The 24,769-nt window shown below is 42.4% G+C and overlaps 1 protein-coding gene and 1 long non-coding RNA gene across 2 annotated transcripts; one reads left to right on the top strand and one right to left on the bottom strand.

Annotated features, from left to right (window-relative positions):
• The first annotated feature begins 282 nt into the window (after nt 1-282).
• Nucleotides 283-17,281, top strand: LOC123725408 (myosin heavy chain, fast skeletal muscle). The gene is given in 38 exon segments (XM_082958577.1): nt 283-510; nt 881-1,027; nt 1,238-1,394; nt 1,853-1,880; nt 2,131-2,239; nt 2,393-2,485; nt 2,934-2,994; nt 3,338-3,436; nt 3,760-3,863; nt 4,252-4,390; nt 4,648-4,766; nt 4,918-5,067; nt 5,162-5,332; nt 6,160-6,463; nt 7,194-7,258; nt 7,352-7,439; nt 7,555-7,672; nt 7,824-7,947; nt 8,390-8,526; nt 9,000-9,255; nt 9,442-9,684; nt 10,000-10,176; nt 10,270-10,415; nt 10,591-10,681; nt 10,987-11,376; nt 11,500-11,626; nt 11,812-11,930; nt 12,127-12,323; nt 12,460-12,643; nt 12,753-12,918; nt 13,078-13,202; nt 13,363-13,671; nt 13,783-13,986; nt 14,134-14,259; nt 14,398-14,568; nt 15,958-16,260; nt 16,663-16,794; nt 17,149-17,281. Coding segments are annotated over 38 exon segments (5,916 nt in total). The 5' UTR covers nt 283-294; the 3' UTR covers nt 17,170-17,281.
• Nucleotides 6,372-9,056, bottom strand: LOC145859399 (uncharacterized). Its single transcript, XR_014379595.1, has 5 exons — nt 8,971-9,056; nt 8,380-8,488; nt 8,012-8,080; nt 7,552-7,660; nt 6,372-6,457 (listed from the first exon to the last, which is right to left on the bottom strand). It is a non-coding gene; the product is annotated as an uncharacterized LOC145859399 (long non-coding RNA).
• Nucleotides 17,282-24,769: the final 7,488 nt, after the last annotated feature.

Genomic DNA, 24,769 nt, shown 5'->3' on the forward strand with positions numbered 1-24,769 from the left:
TTTGACATGGCTGTAATTATTTAGTTCAATGTTTTCTAGCCCTTTAGGGGATAAATGATAAGGCTTTAGACTTGTGTGTTTTCACAACACTCTCATGTTTCACAGGGTCCTCCAAGAAGTACACATTCATCTGTAGGAGGGGAAAAAGAAGGTGAGACATGGTTTGAGTCTCCACATAAAAAGTGATGAGATTATTCTGAGAGATACCGCTCACCTAACTCTGTTGACTGGGGAGGAAGCACCACAGAGTCAATCATGTTTCTTGTTTCATCTCTTTCCTAGTTATCCGTCACCATGAGTACGGACGCTGAGATGCAAGTCTACGGCAAGGCTGCCATATACCTCCGTAAATCTGAGAAGGAGAGGATGGAGGCACAAGCCGCACCCTTTGATTCAAAGAACGCCTGCTATGTGGCAGACAAGGTGGAGCTGTACCTTAAGGGTTTGGTCACTGCCAGGGCCGACGGGAAGTGTACTGTAACAGTCACGAAACCTGACGGCACTAAGGAGGTAAGCCTGATCTGAAAAGTTTCAAGTTTGTGCAATTACTCTAATTCTTGAAAAATCATTGAAATGATCCAAACAATGTCTATAGGCAATAGGAAATCCCTAACAGAAAATATATAAAGAAGCATTTCATTATTTTTTGCAGACATTATATAACCTTCAAACACAAACACATTATTGCTGCTAATTAAAAATGACATAGAATGTTGACTAGTCAAGAACCACCAGTTGTGTGTCAGTGGGTGATAACAAAGTAGTTGGATTTGATGTGGATATGCATTTTTTAAATGATTCAACTTGTATTTAATGAGCAAAAAGCATTCTGTCATGTCCAGTTTGATCTGCGTGTAAACTACATTTCTGACTGTTTCAGGAAGGAAAAGAGTTCAAAGATGCAGACATCTATGAGATGAACCCCCCTAAGTACGACAAGATTGAGGACATGGCCATGATGACCTACCTGAATGAAGCCTCTGTGTTGTATAACCTCAAAGAGCGTTATGCAGCATGGATGATCTATGTAAGAAACCTGCACATACAAACACACACATACATGAACATAAGAAATACACACATACAGTACTAAACATAAATGAATGGTAGAAACCAAAACATATCAATACAGTAGACCCACATCAGTATACCAAAGTACACCCACATCCTCACATAAATCCAGGTAAATGTCAATCTGACTTTACTAATCCCCTAATATAATTATTCTTTCATCCAGACCTACTCTGGGCTCTTCTGTGCCACGGTGAACCCCTACAAATGGCTCCCAGTGTACGACGCAGAGGTTGTCAACGCCTACAGAGGGAAGAAGAGGGTGGAGGCTCCACCCCATATCTTCTCCGTCTCTGACAACGCCTTTCAGTTCATGATGATTGGTACGAGCTCTCATGGATGGATGGATAAATGGTTGGTTGGTTGGATGGAGGGAGGGACAGATGATTGGAGGGATGGAGGGAGGGAGGGAGGGAGGGAGGGAGGGAGGGAGGGAGGGAGGGAGGGAGGGAGGGAGGGAGGGAGGGAGGGAGGGAGGGAGGGAGGGAGGGAGGGAGGGAGGGAGGGAGGGAGGGAGGGATGTTCATAAATGCGCATGGATCTCAAAGTCCATAAGTGCTTATAGATGGATGGATGGATGGATCTATCAATAGGATTTCAAATATGCTTTAGAGAGTTATCTACTGTTTTCTAGTCTAGGTTAGAACAGTTTACTGGGAAAATCTGATCTCACTACCCTTGAATGGAAAATTTTCCAAAGTGAAATTCATGATGAGGCTATGAATTAAATAATGTCCCCATGTGTTTTGAGTATGATAAGCAATGTGTTTTTGGGTTCCAGATAAGGAGAACCAGTCCGTCCTGATTACGTAAGTTGTTTACTAAAATGTCACTTGAGAAAGTGTTTCTATTGTAATAAATTGGGTCACTTGGTGTGATGAAATACATGACAATATGAATGGATTAGAGCATTAGGCTATGTGTAATAACGAGTTGATGAGAAGGAGTATTTGTTAAAGACAGGTTAACAGTGTATTTTTCTATGCTATTTCTTAGTTAAAGCCAATCTGACACTCAAACATGTAACTAAAACCCCTCTTTCTCTGTCATATAAACCAGTGGAGAATCCGGTGCAGGAAAGACTGTCAACACCAAGCGTGTCATCCAGTACTTTGCCACCATTGCAGTGTCTGGTGCCAAGAAGGAAGCAGAACCTGGCAAAATGCAGGTAGGTTGTTGTTATGTTTGCCTTTAAATCACATTTCAGTTTGGTTGGTTGTGTAAACTTTTTTTCCAGTGGTGAATCCTGTTTCAAGCAATTGAGAAAAACTAACTTGACCATGTTACCAGTTTTTGAGCAACTTGTGTTTGTCTCAATCAGGGGTCTCTTGAGGATCAGATCATTGCAGCTAACCCTCTGCTGGAGTCTTATGGTAATGCCAAGACAGTGAGGAACGACAATTCGTCTCGCTTTGTAAGTATGAAGGGCATACTGTGGAAGTTACCTTATATTGAAACATTTTAATTCAGTAGTTCCCTTTTGTTATACACATTTAAGATATTTTCCATTGCTGAAAATTTGAAATTCAAACTTGTCGTGTTTTCAAGGTTCTAAAGTTTGCAATTTCCTCTTTAAAATGTCAGATTTGATTTGCTGTATTATTTTTGTTTCATCAACCCCTACAAAAGAAAAAAAAAAAATCATCAAATCCATTATTTATAATCCACATAATAATTCACATTTCCTGTTGCTGCAGGAATTGTTTTCCTGCTGTAGCAAACTGGATCCTACATCAATATCCTACATCTGTATCAATAGATCCAACATCTGTCCAACAAACTGTAACATTTAAAGGGGTCTATCAAAGTAAAATGTTAGATTTATTTGTTGACCTATTTCTAACCCCCATGCTCAACTCTAGGGTAAATTCATCAGGATTCACTTCCAAGCTGGCAAACTGGCTAAAGCTGACATTGAGACCTGTGAGTTGGTTTTGATTGTGTCTCAATGCTTTCCTAAATTCACAGTTACATTTAAATGTAATGATATCCAACAGATGTTCTCATTCTCTCTCTCTCTCTACTCTTTCTCTTTGTGTCATTCTCTCGCTCTCTCTCCACTCTTTCTCTTTGTCATTCTCTCTCGCTGTGTCATTCTCTCTCTCTCTCTCTACTTTCTATTTGTGTCATTCTCTCTCTCTACTCTTTCTCTTTGTGTCATTCTCTCTCTACTTTCTCTTTGTGTCATTCTCTCTACTCTTTCTCTTTGTGTCATTCTCTCTACTCTTTCTCTTTGTGTCATTCACTCTCTCTCCCTCTCCCTCAGACCTGCTGGAGAAGTCCAGAGTGTCCTTCCAGTTGCCCGATGAGAGAGGCTACCACATCTTCTTCCAGATGATGACAGGCCACAAACCTGAGCTAGTTGGTACGCCAGAGGAAATTATTGCCATCCCCATCTATGGAATATATATCGAATATTCATAGTACACACTAATAATAATATTACAATGAGTACATCCAAGGTAACAAGGCATTTAGACATTTGGAAGGTCTCTGGGAAATATCTATCAAGTAATGCACTGTGATGCACTAGTCCACAAGTCTCAGTCTCCTCTTTTGATGCTATTTATTATATACTACATGTATCATTGAGTCTATCTGATGAGTAAAGGAGGGAGAGATACTGTAAAGGTAGGACAGCAGAATTCTAAGAGATTTAACTGACAAGCTGTTCTCCGTTGTCCACAGAAATGGCGCTCATCACCACCAACCCTTACGACTTCCCCATGTGCAGCCAGGGTCAGATCACTGTGGCCAGCATCAATGACAATGAAGAGCTGGATGCCACAGATGTGAGTCAAACAAAGGGTTAACCAAACTCTACATATGGAATTGATAGGACCACCATACACACTGAATGTACTGTGAAATTCCAACTTGGTGGCAGCTGAGAATTTTCATCTATGTTTTTGTTTGATTCTAAATGCCTTGTGTTAGTTAGGCATGTGCCTCAAGGAACTCTTCATGCCTTCCACAAGAGAGCACCACTAAGTGCCCTGTGGAACTGTGTAACTGTGCTGCCATCTACTAATGTGTGGCCAAGCGTTATCATGTGGAACAGAGAAGCAAGTCAATGCTATCTATCCCATTTGTTCTGCAGTGAGCAGCACAGAAATGTAGTGTAACTGACCAAACTACCATTCAGTTCAGTTCACTGTTGTACTTCCTCTTTAATGCCAGGATGCCATTACCATCCTGGGCTTCACTAATGAAGAGAAGATTGGCATCTACAAGCTGACAGGAGCTGTATTGCACCATGGAAACTTGAAATTCAAGCAGAAGCAGCGTGAGGAGCAGGCCGAGCCAGACGGCACAGAGGGTGAGTCCCACTCATAGATACACAATATGTAGAGCATTAGTCACATTCCCAGTCCCCAACATAGAAATAGAACACCTAAGACAGACACATGAAAGTCAGGCAGGAGATAATTTTTGGAGAACAAATTACAACCTCCACAAATGTGGGTGAATCAAAACCTAGCTCACAAAGAAGTTAACCAAACTATTGTGTCAGTGTGAAATCAGAAACAAGTGATCTTGTGTCCCTGAGTCTGTTGTTGTTGGTTCTCTCTCCAGTGGCTGATAAAATCGCCTACCTGCTGGGCCTGAACTCAGCTGAGATGTTGAAGGCTCTGTGCTACCCAAGAGTGAAGGTCGGCAATGAGTATGTGACCAAGGGACAGACTGTGCCTCAGGTAAGGCGGCCAAACACAGAATCTACCATTTTCTGAGCACTGGAATATTTTGGGTACGAGTGCATTACTTTTGATTTTCCAAAGCTTGTATCACCTTATCACTAGACATGGTCAATATCTCACATATTAATTTGAGGTATTATCATTACAGGTTAATAACTCAGTCAGTGCTCTGGCCAAGTCTATCTATGAGAGGATGTTCTTGTGGATGGTCATCCGTATCAATGAGATGTTGGACACCAAGAATCCAAGGCAGTTCTATATCGGTGTGCTTGACATTGCCGGGTTTGAGATCTTTGATGTGAGTATGAGAACAGAACAAGACAATTAGTTGTGATTGAGATGGATTACAGTCTTGTATGATGAAATGATCCCTTTTAAAACTCCATCAACAGTACAACAGCATGGAGCAGCTGTGCATCAACTTCACCAATGAGAAACTGCAACAGTTTTTCAACCACACCATGTTCGTCCTGGAGCAAGAGGAGTACAAGAAGGAGGGAATCGTTTGGGCCTTCATTGACTTCGGCATGGACTTGGCTGCCTGCATTGAGCTTATTGAGAAGGTAAGCTGTCTGTGGGGATTATAATGGACCAACGATTAGCCAGTTAGTTAACATTCGCCTTCTACACCTTGCTACATATTGAACTTCCATACTCTCAGACCAAAAGAACAATGTATGAATTTATGGTTGAATCAGAATTGCTGTTAGAATCATTGGCCAGGACGGCAAATTAAGTAATACTTCGAGTACAAATCCCTATCTCTATCCATTACTAATTTAGGAAAGGGCCCATTTTAGCTAGCTAGCTATCCACCGGAGGACAACAACAATGAGATGCAACAATTTAAGTTTTTCTTTCTGTCAATGATGTTTGGATTGTTGTGAAGCCAAATTCAAACTGGCTTCATTTCACACATTTTTTGGTGCACCAGGACCATTCACAGATAAGCTCACTCAGTTTAGCTCAACTTTGATTTGCTGTTATTGTATAATAAAATATCAATGGAGGCCAAATGCTCATCGTCTTCTTCCCATGCATTCAATGTTACAATATCATATTAGTTTTGACAGAAAGCATCAGATAGAAGAGCTACACATACAGAGAAAGAGGGGCGCAGTTTTGTTTTACCTGGTGAAATACATTCAGGCTCTTGCTAAGCGAGACGAAAGATATAAAATAATGTGTCATTTTTGGGGGGGAAGCCTGGCTTCCCTTGGCACCCATGAATACATGCCACTGACAAGTTATCTGACTGTTGAGAACACAATATGTTTCCTATTATGTGCCTCTAAATGAATATAATCCTATAATAGCATGTTTACTAAAGGATTAAATGTGATCCTAAATGGAAATATCACTAATTTCATATACATCTCTTTTCGTAAAGCCATTGGGCATCTTCTCCATCCTTGAAGAGGAGTGCATGTTCCCCAAGTCTTCAGACACTACCTTCAAGGACAAGCTGTACGCCCAGCATCTTGGCAAAACAAATGCATTTGAAAAGCCCAAGCCTGCCAAAGGCAAGGCAGAGGCCCACTTCTCCCTGGTGCACTACGCCGGAACTGTGGACTACAACATCACTGGCTGGCTGGAGAAGAACAAGGATCCCCTGAACGACTCAGTTTGTCAGCTGTACCAGAAGTCTGGAGTCAAAATTCTGGCTGCCCTGTATCCTGCTCCCCCACCTGAGGGTAAGAATAGAATAGCGTCAAATGATTTAATTAAGTACTACTTATAACTTAGACCGAATGTTCTTTAAAGTCTTTGAATGTATAACAATTTCTCAGGGTGTTTTCACCAGGTTAATTTATTCATACACTTGTTTTTTTCAAATCATACAATATGTGTTATTTCACACAATGACATTGGCAGCATTTGCCTCTAGATAAGTGTGAAGTTAACATGTTAAGGGTGTGTACTGGAGGCGAAGTCAGGTGCAGGAGAGCAGAGTGTAGTTAACAGGCACACTTTTTATTCCGGTCCAAACGAAAGCACATAAGTACATTTAACGTGTCCAAAACACGGAACATAGACAAAAGTCTGGCGCATAACAATACCCACATAACATCAAAACAATTTAACACAAAGACATGGAGGGGAACAGAGGACTAAATACATTCAGTGTGACTAGGGAATGAAAACCAGGTGTGTATGGAACAAGACAAAACAAATGGGAATATGAAAAATGGAGCGGCGATGGCTAGAAAGCCGATGACGTTGATCGCCGCCCGAACAAGGAGAGGAGCCGATTTCGGCGGAAGTCATGACATAACCAGAGATTCTCTGGTTTATAATTAGTGTGCTTGCTGAAGACAAGACCACTCTAGATTTCTTACGTAATCGTGTTATTATTCTATTTATTCCACCCGCTCTAGGAAATGTACTTTTCTAGTTATCTTTTACTTTTCCCCATTTTAACAGATAAAGCCAAGAAAGGAGGCAAGAAGAAGGGTGGTTCCATGCAGACTGTGTCCTCCCAGTTCAGGGTGAGCTATTGAAATGTGTATATTCAGTCCTTCAAAAGGTGCATTGATTATCATAAATGATTTCTGAGAAAATGGTTTGTAACACTCTCACAGGAGAACTTACATAAGCTGATGACCAACTTGAGGAGCACTCATCCTCACTTTGTGCGCTGCCTGATCCCCAACGAGTCAAAGACTCCAGGTACAATAAATACTGAGTTAAATATGTAATCTAATCAGTACAGTATCAGTAACCTCAACCATTCCAATCTTTAACCTGTTTATGAGTATTAAATAGACTTGGTTTGTTTTACCAGGTCTGATGGAGAACTTCCTGGTTATCCACCAGCTCAGGTGTAATGGTGTACTGGAGGGTATCAGGATCTGCAGAAAGGGCTTCCCCAGCAGAATCATCTATGCTGACTTCAAGCAGAGGTACACGCACGCACACACACACACACACACACACACACACCACAGAAAAGATCTGCTACAAGGGTTTTCCCAGCATTAGAATAGGCTTACCATTTACGAAATATAACCAACATATTACAACTTGACATGTTAAAAATGTCTCCTCATTCAGGTACAAAGTACTGAATGCCAGTGTCATCCCTGAGGGCCAGTTCATGGACAACAAGAAGGCTTCTGAGAAGCTGCTTGGGTCCATTGATGTGAATCATGAGGATTACAAGTTTGGACACACCAAGGTCAGTCAAATACCCCCAATAAAAGGTGACAAAACACAACTTGAATGATAATTTAAACCCGTACCATATAAAATCTCTCCAGGTGATCTATCCATCCTTTTGTTCTTTCTTCTTCATTTCACTAATGGAAAAGCTGGAAAAACATTGTACTGTTTTTTTCTTCAAAGTCATTCATCACAAGTATAGAAGAGAAACTAAACTCATTATCATGTACATTGTGTTAGAGTGGTATGGCTGCAGTTATCTGTATACGTGTACATTATTAATCTACAACTGTACAATAACTAACAACTTAGAAACAACCTATCCCATGGTTTGTTTGTAACCATTGCAAAGTTAATGTTGTTTAAATCAATCTAGTGGTGTTGTTCCCCTCTTTTGATTCAACCCTTTCTATCTGTCACCATCTGTGGTTCCATTGACCATGTTAACCTGTTCTCAGGTGTTCTTCAAAGCCGGTCTGCTGGGTGTCCTGGAGGAGATGAGAGATGAGAAGCTGGCCTCTCTAGTCGGCATGGTCCAGGCTCTCAGCCGTGGATTCCTCATGAGGAGAGAGTTTAGCAAGATGATGGAGAGGAGGTGAGGAATAGTAGACATCTTGGCAAAGCTTTCTGTCAACCACCTGTATCTAATGGATTATGATTACATACTGTATATGCTGTGAGATGTTCAGAATGAAAAAGTACATCTTATAATGGTCTACTAAAGCTTTTGGGTTAATTCATTTAGTCCAGAAATGGATGTAGCAACTAAGGATTCTAGCTTTATAGCTGCAGTTTGGGATTTGGCTGTTCAATTGTCATTTAAACGTGTGGAATTTACACATTCATTCTTGAAGTATATAAAATGCCTCATGAGCTTAGCACGCACGACCTGTCAGTACTTGCATCTAGAGAGCTGTATATGAATTTAAGAGGGGTTACATTTCCCCAGCCCCATGCCTCAGCTGTAAACAAACAGTGGTGGGGGGACCATTTTGTTGTTCTTCGAGTCACAGACTGTAGCTTTAAGCATGTCACTCACCATGCCATTCTATCCTTTCTGTCGACCAGAGAATCAGTTTACGCCATCCAGTACAACATCCGCTCATTCATGAATGTGAAAACGTGGCCATGGATGAAGTTGTACTTCAAGATCAAGCCCCTGCTGCAGAGCGCTGAGACTGAGAAGGAGCTGGCCAACATGAAGGAGAACTATGATAAGATGACAGCAGACCTGGCCAAGGCTCTGTCCACGAAGAAGCAAATGGAGGAGAAATTGGTGGCCCTGATGCAGGAGAAGAATGACCTGGCGCTCCAAGTCGCATCTGTGAGTGAAAAAACAACCTTCATTACTGTCAAATTTACATTCACATGAATAAACGTATATATGTACACACCTTTTTATTGCCAATGTTATATACTTTATATATCTCATGAATTTTGATTGATTTACTCTGACCTTCAATATACAAAGTGAGGCCTCAGATTTTTTTTCCCCCTGTTCTGAAACCAGGAAGGAGAGAGTCTGAACGATGCTGAGGAAAGGTGCGAGGGGCTCATCAAGAGCAAGATCCAGCTGGAGGCCAAGCTCAAAGAGACGACCGAGAGGCTGGAGGATGAGGAGGAGATCAATGCTGAGTTGACTGCCAAGAAGAGGAAGCTGGAGGATGAGTGCTCTGAGCTGAAGAAGGACATTGATGACCTGGAGCTCACCCTGGCCAAAGTGGAGAAGGAGAAGCATGCCACTGAAAACAAGGTCTTGTGTTTTACCATAGACAGTCTAACCAAACAATAATCAACTCAAAACATAGCTTAACAGAAATGGAATTCACTTGTACAATAGTAGAATTTCAGTTGTGGGGTACTCCCAACATTCATTGCATGTTCTGCTCCCCCTCATTTATGACTGCCATTAAGTACACTGGCATGATGAACACTGACATCTAGTGTTGAATATATAGTATAGTAATTGTTGATGCAGTGCGAATCTAAATGAAATGAATGCAATATATAACAAACTAAATCTCCCCTTTAAGTGACCAAAGACTAATTTTGATGTTGCCGTTTTCAGGTTAAAAACCTGACTGAGGAGATGGCATCTATGGATGAGAGTGTTGCCAAGCTGACCAAGGAGAAGAAAGCCCTCCAAGAGGCCCACCAGCAGACACTGGATGACCTGCAGGCAGAGGAGGACAAAGTCAACACTCTGACCAAGGCCAAGACCAAGCTGGAACAGCAAGTGGACGACGTGAGTGGAGTTTGACATTTTGGCCATGAAAGTATGTAAAACGATATCTTCAGTTGTTTAGATTTTAACAATATATGTGTTTTTATCTTCTAGCTTGAGGGTTCTCTGGAGCAAGAGAAGAAGCTTCGTATGGACCTTGAGCGATCCAAGAGAAAGCTGGAGGGAGATCTGAAACTGGCCCAGGAGTCCATAATGGACCTGGAGAATGACAAGCAGCAAGCTGATGAGAAAATCAAGAAGTAAACACAAATGACTACAGTATTACCTGCTATAATGGTTGTTCTTGACTAATTCTTGTAATTATGAATTAGCATTTACATGGAGATTCTTACAAGCAAAGTGAATGGTATGATCCTCTCCCTTTACACATCAAAGCAAAACCAACTCTGCAATGAACGTGTTTGTGTTTCTTAGGAAGGAGTTTGAGACCACCCAGCTCCTCAGCAAGGTTGAGGATGAGCAGTCTCTGGGAGCTCAGCTGCAGAAGAAGATCAAGGAACTCCAGGTACAGTAGAGGATATAAGCTCCAGTAAAGAAAAGCACAGACTTGAATCATTTCTTGAAAAACATTATTCTGGTACCACACATTTTTCCAGGTGGCTTCTGATAGCTGAGTAGGTTGGAAGATGGTGCTTCTTAACATTGTGGTTTTGGCTCCTGCATGGGACACTGTCTACTGAATATATTAGTGTAACTGGCTTCGTATTAAACACATTTATGCAAAATATACATACTATTATTATTTTGTGAAGTTCAATTGTTTCAACTATATTGTAGTGTTCATCCCCCCTGCTCCTACCCCTGTTCTAGGCCCGTATTGAGGAGCTGGAGGAGGAAATTGAGGCTGAGCGTGCTGCCAGGGCTAAGGTTGAGAAGCAGAGGGCCGATCTCTCCAGGGAACTTGAGGAGATCAGCGAGAGGCTGGAGGAGGCCGGAGGCGCCACTGCTGCTCAGATTGAGATGAACAAGAAGCGTGAGGCTGAGTTCCAGAAGCTGCGTCGTGATCTTGAAGAGTCCACCCTGCAGCATGAGGCCACAGCCGCCGCTCTGCGCAAGAAGCAGGCCGACAGTGTGGCTGAGCTTGGGGAGCAGATCGACAACCTGCAGCGCGTCAAGCAGAAGCTGGAGAAGGAGAAGAGCGAATACAAGATGGAGATTGATGACCTCTCCAGCAACATGGAGGCCGTCGCCAAGGCTAAGGTGAGTAGTAACGTTTTGATCAAGCAGTGTTGAGGGTGGTCAACTACATTACCATTCAAGTCAACTGAAGTTGACAGCAGTCACATATATATAAAGTAATGATGGAACATGTTACACTAACAGGGCAATCTGGAGAAGATGTGCCGTACTCTTGAGGACCAACTGAGTGAGCTCAAGACTAAGAATGATGAGAATGTTCGCCAGGTCAACGACATCAGCGGACAGAGAGCCAGACTCCTGACAGAAAATGGTACCATCAACAATGAACAACAAGCCAATGCTTTCCTTTAGTAGAAAACAAAACTTGTTGTGGGCTGTATCCACACAGATTCTACTGTACTATTTGCTGCCCAATTGCCCTACAATACCTCAAAATAGATTTTCAATCTTAGAGAACAGAGACCCTATTAACAAAATGTCCCTCTGTCCCTGCAGGTGAGTTTGGTCGCCAGCTGGAGGAGAAGGAAGCCCTGGTGTCTCAGCTGACTAGAGGAAAACAGGCCTTCACCCAGCAGGTGGAGGAGCTGAAGAGGGCGATTGAGGAGGAGGTCAAGGTAAGGGACCCAAAATGGACTCCACGTCCACAGAGTTTAGAGCTATATCTTCATGTAGATGGTAACTACGCCACCCTCTGAGACTCCTAATGTCTATCCACTGTCAGAGACTCCTACTGTCTCTCCACCCTCAGAGACTTCGACCATAATTTGTTTGACTATCTCTCTAATCTCTCTTTGTCTTTCTTTCTCACAGGCTAAAAACGCACTGGCCCACGGTGTCCAGTCTGCCCGCCATGACTGTGACCTCCTGAGGGAGCAGTTTGAGGAGGAGCAGGAGGCCAAGGCAGAGCTGCAACGCGGCATGTCCAAGGCCAACAGTGAGGTGGCTCAGTGGAGGACTAAGTATGAAACTGATGCTATCCAGCGCACAGAGGAGCTGGAGGAGGCCAAGTGAGTCACACGCAACAGAAAAAACTCAGATATGGTGTGGATGATGAGGGTGGTAGGGGGCTCTGAGAAAATGTTACATCAATATGTATTGTAACATATCTTTCACTCCATAAAACCTCCCTCTATTGTCCAATAGGAAGAAGCTGGCCCAGCGTCTGCAGGAGGCTGAGGAGACCATTGAGGCGACCAACTCCAAGTGCGCCTCCCTGGAGAAGACCAAGCAGAGGCTGCAGGGAGAGGTGGAGGACCTCATGATTGATGTTGAGAGAGCCAACGCATTGGCCGCCAACCTCGACAAGAAGCAGAGAAACTTTGACAAGGTGAAAATGAATAAAGCTATATCTTTTATCAATTTTATAATTGTTGCATATTTATAATTCAAAACTCTTTACCAAAGACTTCTGATAAAAATCCCATGGATTCCCCTAGGTTCTGGCAGAGTGGAAGCAGAAGTATGAGGAGGGCCAGGCTGAGCTGGAAGGAGCTCAGAAGGAGGCTCGCTCTATGAGCACTGAACTCTTCAAGATGAAGAACTCCTACGAGGAGGCTCTGGATCATCTGGAGACTCTGAAGAGAGAGAACAAGAACCTGCAACGTGATTATTTGACAGCGATTCTATTTGGCTTATGTTTGATTAGCAAGATGAATTGCTGTTAATTAATTAAGTGTTATCCTGATTCAATATCAACTTCAGTACATTGACATATCCACTTAAAATCCCCCAGGTCTAAACTGCTCTTGTGTGTGTGTGCAGAGGAGATCTCTGACCTGACTGAGCAGATCGGAGAGACTGGCAAGAGCATCCATGAGCTGGAGAAGGCCAAGAAGACCGTGGAGACAGAGAAGTCTGAGATCCAGACCGCTCTGGAGGAGGCTGAGGTACAAACTACAGCTGTCTGATGGGAAAAGCAGTGTTAACTAACCAATGCCAGCTACAGTGAAAGGCTCTCTGTATTGGTGTTTATTGTAGTCATATATATTTAATTCCTACATCCAAATGTACTGAACAAAACTTTCCTGACCCCTTCTGTTTGTCCAGGGAACACTGGAGCACGAGGAATCCAAGATTCTGCGTGTGCAGCTGGAGCTGAACCAGATCAAGGGTGAGGTGGACAGGAAGATCGCTGAGAAGGACGAGGAGATGGAGCAGATCAAGAGGAACAGCCAGAGGGTGGTTGACTCCATGCAGAGCACCCTGGACTCTGAGGTCAGGAGCAGGAATGATGCCCTGAGGGTGAAGAAGAAGATGGAGGGAGACCTGAATGAGATGGAGATCCAGCTGAGCCACTCCAACAGGCAGGCCGCTGAGGCCCAGAAACAGCTGAGGAACGTCCAGGGACAGCTCAAGGTAAAGGGACTGGGACATCAGGTTCAAACACCTTAACATGAAGAGGAATTTGTTTGTGAATAGCCCCTACTTCCACAAGTCCTAATGAACGTATGTCATTGTGAACCACAGGATGCCCAATTGCACCTTGATGACGCCGTCCGTGTCGCAGAAGACATGAAGGAGCAGGCAGCCATGGTGGAGCGCAGAAACGGTCTGATGGTGGCTGAAATTGAGGAGCTCAGAGTTGCTCTGGAGCAGACAGAGAGAGGCCGCAAAGTGGCTGAGACTGAGCTGGTAGACGCCAGCGAGCGTGTTGGACTGCTGCACTCCCAGGTATGGGTCAAAAGCCATTTCTTATGACACTCAACCAAGCATACAGTTTAAACACACCTGGAATTTGCCTTAGATTTTCATATTTTCAGTCTTGTGACTTGCAAGTTCTCTTGAGAGTCAAACAAATTATCTTGTTTCCTTCTTCAGAACACCAGCCTTCTAAACACCAAGAAGAAGCTGGAGACTGATCTGGTGCAGGTGCAGGGAGAGGTGGATGACATCGTCCAGGAGGCCAGGAATGCAGAAGAGAAGGCCAAGAAGGCCATCACTGACGTGAGTCCTTGAATTACATCATCTTGATTTGTCCCTAAGGGCCAATGGTAGCTGGACTGGTTACGAACAACAAAGATCTCAGAGGAACGTTATGATCGGTGCCAGTTGGTGCATAAATTAAAGAAACTACTATTCCAGGCGGCCATGATGGCTGAGGAGCTGAAGAAGGAGCAGGACACCAGCTCTCACCTGGAGAGGATGAAGAAGAACCTGGAGGTCACAGTCAAGGACCTGCAGCACCGCCTGGATGAGGCTGAGAATCTGGCCATGAAGGGAGGCAAGAAGCAGCTCCAGAAACTGGAGTCCAGGGTGAGTTATCAGCAGGGGGGATTAGGGTGGATTGAAAGACGGATTGCTGGAAATGTATTTCATCATGTGAAAATACACAGGAGCATTTTGTAATTACTTTTTATCTCAATAACCCACCTAGATCAGGGGTTCCCAAACTTCTTTGCATCGGGGACCACCCCTTTTGTGACAGTGAATTCATCAGGGACGCCCCTCTTATTAATATCAGAACACAACTCCTACTTTAAAGTGCGATAAAAATAGCATCCACTCAGATTTACTATGACTTCTGTAGTGCATGACTGGACTAATCAAGTCTCAGGCCCTGGGAAATAAACATTTTAAGTCCCCCCTCTTTGCATCAGAGAGAAAATGTTGCAGTTTTAAAGCTTACATTACAGTGCATTTATGATCACAACAAAACCAATTATAACAATTTTACACTTATTTAGTGGAGTTGATCAAAGACCTTTAAAAAATCTAGTTGCTTCCTTCAGGCTTAAACTGTTGTCTCAGCAGACTTCTTCTAATCTGCCATTTCATTCATAATAATAATTCACAATAAATATCAACACACAATATAATATACATTAATCCGATTAATGTCATAGTAATAATTTATCTCTCTTGTTACCTCTCGTTCACTGGCCGTTGCTAGGGAAGCTAGCGTTGCTATGCGGGGCTACCAGCTAGCGGGCTAATGGCTGAATTAGCTTGTTGGCTAGGGGACTTTAATAAGTTCATAAAACCTAAAAACACAACATAACATCTTAACAAACATATGTACACACTCCAGAAACATTGCCGTCTTAAATATGGTGCTTTTCCACTTGCTTACCTTCAAAATAAAGATATAGAAATGTATTTATGTCGGTGCTTCTCTCTGCTGTTAGCTCATTTGGCGAACTTCTCTCAACTGTCATAGCGCGAGCTCCATAATAGAAGAAATGTCACATCATTAAAATATGCGAGTGGCGGCCTCTACTGGCCATACTGGTACTGCACCATACACCACTAAACGCATGACAACATCGACAGTCATATTACTAACACAAGAAGAATTGAGTTGTGAGCCTCCCAGACCCGTTGTTTATCTAAGAGTTAATAACATAAATTGTGGATGAATAATATTACATTGTACTGTATTGCACCCTCTAAACTTTTCCCAAAAGATCCCTGGCTGTTTAATCTATTCTTGCTAGAAATATACATAAACAAATTGAAATGTAAATTCCACTTTGGGAACCACTGACCCAGATAATGAAAAGTTGATGTTATTATTACAGCCCCCTTCAAATAAAATAATAAAATGACTTGACTGAGTAGAAGACTATTCCTCTGTTTTACAAATAGACGTTACGTCTGATTTCACCACTTCAAACAAATGCCTACATGTATTTCTCCTCAAAGGTGCGTGAGCTCGAGACTGAGGTGGAGGCCGAGCAGAGAAGAGGTGTAGACGCAGTCAAGGGAGTCCGCAAGTATGAGCGCAGAGTCAAGGAGCTCACTTACCAGGTAAGAGATAGAGAAAGTGTTATCTTCACACACTTGACACTAACACAGACAGGTTTGTGTATAAAACTATACTGACATTGATTCTTTGATCTTCTCCCACAGACTGAGGAGGATAAGAAGAACATTGGCAGACTTCAGGACCTGGTAGATAAGCTGCAGATGAAAGTGAAGGCCTACAAGAGGCATTCTGAGGAAGCGGTGAGTCACAGACATAGTCAAATACTCTGAAAAAAATATTTGTTCCCCTACAAAGTGTAATGTCCATGTGGTTTAGTTGAAGTGTTGCTAGAGCACACCAGTCAGCAATGACTCAATTGATATTACAAGTAATTGCTTAAGAAATTCTCAACATTTCTGAGTGTTTGCTGCGCTGGGGGCTGGTCTAGTGGTAGTGCTGGAGGCAGCGGTTTGATCACCCGTTTCCGCTAACTCACTTCCTCTGCTGTATCATCTATCTCCCTGTATACATTGCTATCCTAAAGCTGCCTTTTTTTGTATTTATTTTTTTAAATACCTTTAAAAACAGAATATTAATTTGCTACCTGAAGCTTCAAACTTTAAATGCTGATGTTCTGCTCTCCCTCTCTTTTCCTCACCCAGGAGGAAGCAGCAAACCAGCACATGTCTAAGTTCAGGAAGGTTCAGCATGAGCTGGAGGAGGCTGAGGAGCGTGCTGACATCGCTGAGACTCAGGTCAACAAGCTCAGAGCCAAGACCCGTGACTCTGGAAAGGTACAGAACTGCTGCTAAACCTGTACCTGACTCATGTTCAGATATGACCACATCAACACCACCTATGATTCAGTCTTCACAGAGGTCAATACTGACCTTTTACACTCAACTGTATTGAAGATCTCTAAGAAGAACATTTCAGGAAGGGCTAAACAATCTAATAAGAGTAATTCAGTTAGTACTTCAACATTAAAATCCAAGCTGAGCACTGAGCATAAAAGACTTGATCCATTATATTCTCTTCAAGTCTATCCATATATTTATCATGTTCATTATTATTACTGATTCATTATATTCTATCCATATATTTATCATGTTCATTATTATTACTGACCCATTATATTCTTCTTACAGGGAAAAGAAGTTGCTGAATAAACAAGACCAAAGTATTGAAGATCAAAGTCTTACCATTTTCCTGTGTTGCATAAAATATGATTTTCATGGTGAAATGTTGAGCATTGATTAAAAACATGTGGATCTACATACACTTCCTTTGTGACTGTGGACTTCTTTCTCAGCAAACAGATGTTTCATACCATAAAATATTGTACTTTAAATAATGGAGCAATCTGGGATTCCAACAGCAAAAGTGGTCACCCCGAAAAAGCAGTCCGTTTTTTGTGTAAAAGGCTGAGGGATGAGGCTGGAAAAATCGAACCACTCTCGAATTATCAGACTGAGGTATGGATGCAAGGACTGCAACTTTGTTCTTGCTTAGTCACACTTATTGAATTCAATGTAGTTCAGCCAGCCTCGGCATTTAAGCTGCTTCTTTATACAAGGTAATGCTGGTAGATTGCCATTGGAAATAATGACTCTAGTGTGTAAAAATCTGACACTGGCTAAATATGCATGTCAATTTTGAGCCTTACCCCCAGCCGTTTATTTTGTAGTTCCTGCCCAGGCAGCAGCCAATCTTCCTGGGGTCTGGCAAAAATTAAGACAGTTATACAATTTAAAAAACATTACAATACATTCATAACAGATTTCCCAACACACTAAGTGTGTGCCCTCAGACCCCTACTCTACTACCACATATCTCCGACACAAAATCTGTTATCATGTGTGTGTAATACCCTTGTTTGAACCAGGTATTGAGTTTATTTGTTATAATTAATTGGTTATATATTTAAAAGATAATTGAATAATTGAACTGTAATGTTGTTAATGCATTATGCTTTTGAAGAAATATTTATTTAATGTATAAGTGAATAGTTTGTTTTACTTTGAATTGTAAGTTTTGACCAATAAGGTCGCTCGTTAAGTTGTGGCCAATGGGAGTTGACCTGGTTAACAGGAGGCCTGGGAAAAAAGAGAGGGAAAAAGACGTTGATGAAAAGAATGGACGTTTTTACCTTAGGATGGTTGGTAAAGAAATTATAAAAGAAGACGACAGAACTAGAACAAACCCCATAACTACTAGGATATGAAGGGAAATACATGTTTTATTTTATAAAAGAGTTGTTATAATTGTGTTAAAACTTAGTAAAGACTGAAGCTACCGTCTCGTCGTGGAGGTATTTGTCAGCATTGAGATTAGCCTAGCATCGTGGGACACTGGGAGATAATTGCTTGGGAAGCATAACGAGATCGTGTTCCCATGGGATATCGGTTACGGCTAAGGAGTGTTGTCTGCATGGGTAGCTGTGCTTGCCTTGGACTTTGTGAGGAAACCTGCATGGAACTGCCATACTTCGCTGAGGGAATATCTACCAAGCAGTGAGTAACCACAACGTGAGGTGCTTCAGGATATTTTTGGGTGTCATCATTTTTTGAGCTCCAACGCGCGCCAACGGTTTATTTAAGCGAACTTGAAATAATTTGGACTCATTGGGGTTTATTATTTTCTATTTCTTTTGTTGTGTCTGAAAATGTATTTGTGTTTGAAAATGTTTTAATACACATATGGAACGTTATGTATATTGAGTTGGTGGAGTCATTGATTGTCTCAATTTAATTTAATGCATGGGATGGTCTATCCTGATTCAATAACAGAAACCTATAATCATTTATTCTGAAGTTAATACCCTATTGTCATAACTCTAGATAGTTTACAATAGGAATTCTTATTGGAGATGTCCTTCTCACCTAACATCCCATGCTGCTGAGATACTCTGCATAAGTTAATATTGTGAGAGTCATATTCGAGCCTGGTGAGAGGGTTACATTTTTGGGGGCTCGTCCGGGATTTCTGTTATTGTTGATGGATATTTCAGAAATGACTCTGTTGCAGATTTCTTTGTCCACTATTTTCACTGCTGACATCTATGCTAAGATTCTACACTGACTCACCATTTGAATGTTTTAATTGAAATTTTGAATTTCTATCTAACATTGCTGTATAGGTATAGACTTACAACATGGATGCTGAAGAGATTGTTACCTGGTGTAGAGAGAAACAACTAGCTATTAATCGTGCATTTGTCCTTAGCAATGTGACAGAGGATATGTCTGATGAGGTTTTGCTGGAAACGCTGACTTATGTTAAGGCTTTTGGTAAAATTAGACTGCATGGTCGTTGTTCTTATTAAGCTGATAAAAAGCAGTATGTTTTGGTGGAGATATCAAACAACCTTAATGAAATAGCTGTGCCAAGTGTGGTTGGGATACCTGGAGAGTTGGGTCCCTGGCCTGTACATGTAGTTTCACAAGTCACATCTCCTGTTGAGAGAGGGTGAAGATTTTCAGGCGAAGCTATTATCCTTTCTAAGACATGAAGGGAAGACTGTAGCTGATGTTAAAGGCCTGGTAAGTCCCTCTGGTGCTGACCTCAACACTGAACTGGTTATTGCCATAAGTTCACTGGTAGAGAAATGCAACAATGTGCCATCTGAGACTGAGTTACCGTAAGCTGCGTATGTTCTCAGGTGTGAAACCCACTCCTAGTGGAGAGGAAGAGTATGATGCATGGGCTGAAAAAACCACCCATTTTCTAGAGGAATGGCAGTGCGCCGACAATGTGAAAAAACAGAGAATAATAGAAAGTCTTAAAGGGCCTGCTGCTGACATTGTGAGGTTCTTCATGACAGGAAACCCCCATGCTACAGCGATCGAATACATGAAGGCTCTAGAAACGGCATTCGGTACCACCGAAAGTGCACCTGATCTCATGGTAAGGTTCAGGAACACATTCCAAAATGAAGGAGAGAAGCTTTCAGCTTACCTGTTGAGACTTGACAAATTGCTGCATGCTGTTTATCGAAAAGGAGGCATTGAGCTGTCAGAAATGAATCGCACACGCATTGGTCAAATAGTGAGAGGTGCATCCTCACATGACATGGTTGCGCTTCGTATTCGCATGACCTATAAACTGCGTGAACCACCAACCTTTACTGAACTACTGCAAGAAGTAAGGGAGGAGGAGGACATGATTCAAGACAGGAACACAACAAATAGTGTTGTGAAGTCATCAGCTGTTGCTCCTGTTGCCACAGTTTGCAAAGAAGCTAATTCTGAGATAGAAGTGCTGAGGAAAGAGCTGAATGGTTTAAAAACTGAAATGACACGTCTCATGTCTGCTAACGTCACAACAGCTCAATCTGACATACCAAGGTCAGATGTGGCATTTAAAAGCAAAAAGAAGAGAATAAATCCATCACAAGAACAGACACAAGCCGACAGCAACCCCGGAGTGTTCTGTTATAGATGTGGAGAAGATGGCCATTTCAAGAGAAACTGTGAAGGTGAGGAGAACTTGAGGAAAGTCAACACACGCCTAATCAAACAAAAGCGGTCTATGGGGAACTACAGAGGGACCCAGTAAAGGAGCGGCCTGACGTCCCGGTGAAGATACGTTCCACCAAGTGCCACAAGTATGAAGACATGAAAGACATGCTACCTACAGGTTTAGTTGGTCCAAGTTCTGTCGTTCCTGTACAGATTGAAGGTATCTATGCTAAAGCTTTACTAGATAGTGGTTCTCAGATTACTCTACTGTACAGATCCTTTTATGACAAGTACTTGACGCATTTGCCATTGATTCCTATAGGAAACTTAGAGATATGGGGCCTTAGCTCTGATCAGTATCCATATGATGGCTATTTGTCACTCAAGCTTGAGTTCTCAGGATCGGTTGTGGGTGTAGCAGAGACCATGGAAGCACTTGTGTTGGTATGTCCAGATCCGGCCATGAAAGGTGACGTTTCTATTCTGGTCGGCACCAATACATCTGTAGTGAGGAGACTTATGACTGCTTGCAAAGAAAAGGAAGGTGAAGGTTTCCTTAGCACACTACAAGTTCATCCTGCTATCAAAGAGGCATATGAGAGGCTGATAGAAAGCTCAACTGATGATGAAGAGAAAAGAGGAACGGTCTGGTTCGCACAGACAAAACCTGTCACCCTGCCACCTGGTGGGCAGATGAGAGTTACTGGAATTCCAAAGTTTCCTGGGATACCTTCTACTCAAGCCATTCTGGTAGAGAGGCTTGAAGAACCCCGGTTCCCCGACGAACTTCTAGTGAGGCCTGAAATCCAGACAGTTGCAGTTGTGTCATCTAGAAGAATCACTCTTACTGTCAGGAATGTCTCGACAAAGATCACCCTGAAACGAGGTACGCCTATTGCTCATCTGTTTCCTGTAGATGTTGCTCCAGGTGTCCCATTGAAAAGTAAGCAGGATTCATCTGAGAGACTGACGTCTTCTTCATTCAACTTTGGAGATTCTTCAGTGCCTGAAGGATGGAAGAAGAGGTTATGTGAAAAGATGATGGAACGGAAAGAAGTGTTCTCAACACATGAGTTTGATGTGGGTTGTTCAAAGAGTACTCACCACACCATCAGAGTTACTGAAGACAAACCGTTTAGGGAGAGATCTCGCCGCTTGGCCCCAGCTGATGTTGAAGATGTGAGGAAGCACCTTAATAACTTCAAAAGTTCTGGGATCATATCTGAGTCGAGAAGCCCCTATGCGTCTCCTATTGTGGTGGTGAGGAAAAAAATGGCACCATACGTATGTGTGTTGATTATCGGACTCTCAACAAGCGCACTGTTCCAGATCAGTACACAGTCCCACGTGTGGAGGACGCTCTGACATGTTTGAGTGGAAGCAAATGGTTCAGTGTGTTAGATCTCAGAAGTGGATACTATCAGATTCCGATGGGCGATACAGATAAAGAGAAGACTGCATTTATCTGTCCAGTTGGATTTTACCAATTTGAGAGGATGCCACAGGGTGTGTCTGGAGCACCTGCAACATTTCAACGTGTCATGGAAAAGACAGTTGGAGACATGAACCTACTCAAAGTTCTTGTGTACCTCGATGACTTAATCGTGTTTGGAAGGACGCTGGAGGAACACGAGCAGAGGTTACTGAAGGTGTTAGACCGCTTGAAACGTGAAGGTCTAAAACTGTCCCTTGACAAGTGTCAGTTTTGCCGCACATCTGTCAACTATGTTGGACATATCATATCCCAGAATGGAGTGGCTACAGACCCCTCAAAGATTGAAGCTGTCACCACGTGGCCAAAGCCTGAAACTGTGACTGCTCTGCGTTCTTTCCTAGGATTCTGTGGATATTACAGAAGATTTGTGAAAGACTATTCTAAAGTCAGTCACCCCCAAAATCAGCTCTTATGTGGATATCTTCCCTCTGCCAAGAAAGGAAGAAAGTCTAAGGAAGAGAAGGCCTACCTTAACCCCTCAGAACCATTTGGATCAAGGTGGGATGCGAAGTGTGAATTAGCATTCGAGACACTGAAGGAAAGCCTCACAAAAGCTCCTGTGTTGGGTTTTGCTGATCCTCAGTTGTCATACGTTCTCCATGTAGATGCTAGCCGCGAAGGGTTAGGAGGAGTACTGTACCAAGATCAAGGTGAGGGTCGCGTCCCGTGGCATTTGTGAGTCGAAGCCTAACCGCTTCTGAACGGAACTACCAGCTCACAAGTTAGAGTTTCTTGCGTTGAAGTGGGCCGTGGTTGACAAACTACACGATTACCTGTATGGGGCCAAGTTTGAGGTTAGAACAGACAACAACCCATTGACATATGTCCTCACGTCCGCAAAATTGGATGCCACTGGTCATCGTTGGCTAGCTGCGTTGTCTACCTATGACTTTAGTCTCAAGTACAGGCCCGGCAGCCAGAACATAGATGCCGATGCTTAATCTCGCCGCTCTCATCAGCAATCTGCAGTGGAACAAGATTGGAGAGACATTCCTGCATCTGGTGTCCGAGCCATGTGCCAGATGTCTAATGTTGTTAGAGTAACTCCTGGATCATCTAGTAGAGTGATTGATCAGTTGGGAGCCTCTATGCATGCTGTGCCTCAAGCATACTGTAACCTGAGCATGTTGAAGTCTCAAATGCCCAGATTGAGCACTGTGGAACTTTCTGCATCGCAACAAGAAGACCCTTGGTTGGGAGAGATGTGGGTTGCTCTTAACCTCTATGGGCTAGGTGGGACGCAGGCGTCCCACCCGTGGTGCACTCCATCAACAGCAGGTGCATTTCAAGAGCGGCAAATTTGAATCCAAATAAATGTCAAAATTCAAATTTTTCAAACATACAACTATTTTACACCCTTTGAAAGATAAACATCTCCTTAATCTAACCACGTTTTACGATTTCAAAAAGGTTTTACGGCGAAAGCATTAATAAATTTAGAGTATGTTAGGACAGTACATTTACAAGAGTTGTGTGTAATGTTTTGTCAATTCAAAGACAGGGTCACCAAAACCATAAAACCAGCTAAAATGATGCACTAACCTTTTACAATCTCCATCAGATGACACTCCTAGGACATTATGTTAGACAATGCATGCATTTTTAGTTCTATCAAGTTCATATTTATATCCAAAAACAGCGTTTTACTATGGCATTGATGTTGAGGAAATCGTTTCCCTCCAATAACCGGCAGTCAAGTCAGCATCACAAATTAAATAATTAAAATTAGAAAACATTGGTAAAATATTATATTGTCATTTAAAGAATTATAGATTTACATCTCTTGAACTCAATCAACTTGCCAGATTTAAAAATAACCTTACTGGGAAATCACACTTTGCAATAATCTGAGCACTGCGCCCAGAAAAATACGCGTTGCGATACAGACTAGTCGTCATGTTGGGGAGATCTAAAATCGAAAATACTATGTAAATAATCCATTACCTTTGATTCTCTTCATCAGATGTCACTTCCAGGTATCACAGGTCCATAACGAATGTAGTTTTGTTCAAAAAAGCTCATCATTTATGTCCAAAAATCTCCGTCTTGTTAGCACATGATCTAAGCCTGCCGGACTTCACTTCATGAACGAGGGGAAAAAATATATTTACGTTCGTTCAAACGTTGTATAGCATAAATCATTAGGGCCTTTTTTAACCAGAACATGAATAATATTCAAGGTGGACGAATGCATACTCTTTTATAACGTATTGGAACGAGGGTACCCAACATGAACTCGCGCGCCAGGTGTCTAATGGGCCATCATCGTTCCATGGCTCTTGTTCGGTCAGATCTCCCTCCAGAAGACTCAAAACACTTTTTAAAGGCTGGGGACATCTAGTGGAAGCAATAGGAAGTGCCAAAATATTCCTCAGCCCCTGTGTTTTTCAATGGCATAGGTTTAAAGGTAATACAACACATCAGGTATCCACTTCCTGTCAGAAAATGTCTCAGGGTTTTGCCTGCCAAATGAGTTCTGTTATACTCACAGACACCATTCAAACAGTTTTAGAAACTTTAGAGTGTTTTCTATCCATATATAATACGTATATGCATATTCTAGTTACTGGGTAGGATTAGTAACCAGATTAAATCGGGTACATTTTTTTTATCCAGCCGTGCAAATACTGCCCCCTAGCCCTAACAGGTTAATAAACATGATGTTACCAGGGTGACAAAGACCAAACACCCATTAATCTCTTTGGTCCTGAGAGAGTGGGAGAAGCTAAAGATGGAAGATGGAGTTATGTACAGGATCACGCATCCGCCAAACGAAACTCGTCGTGCTCAGTTACTACTTCCAGAGAAGTTCAG

Source organism: Salmo salar, chromosome 12 (assembly GCF_965601325.2).
Source record: "Salmo salar chromosome 12, fSalSal1, whole genome shotgun sequence".
Taxonomy (NCBI): Eukaryota; Metazoa; Chordata; class Actinopteri; order Salmoniformes; family Salmonidae; genus Salmo; species Salmo salar.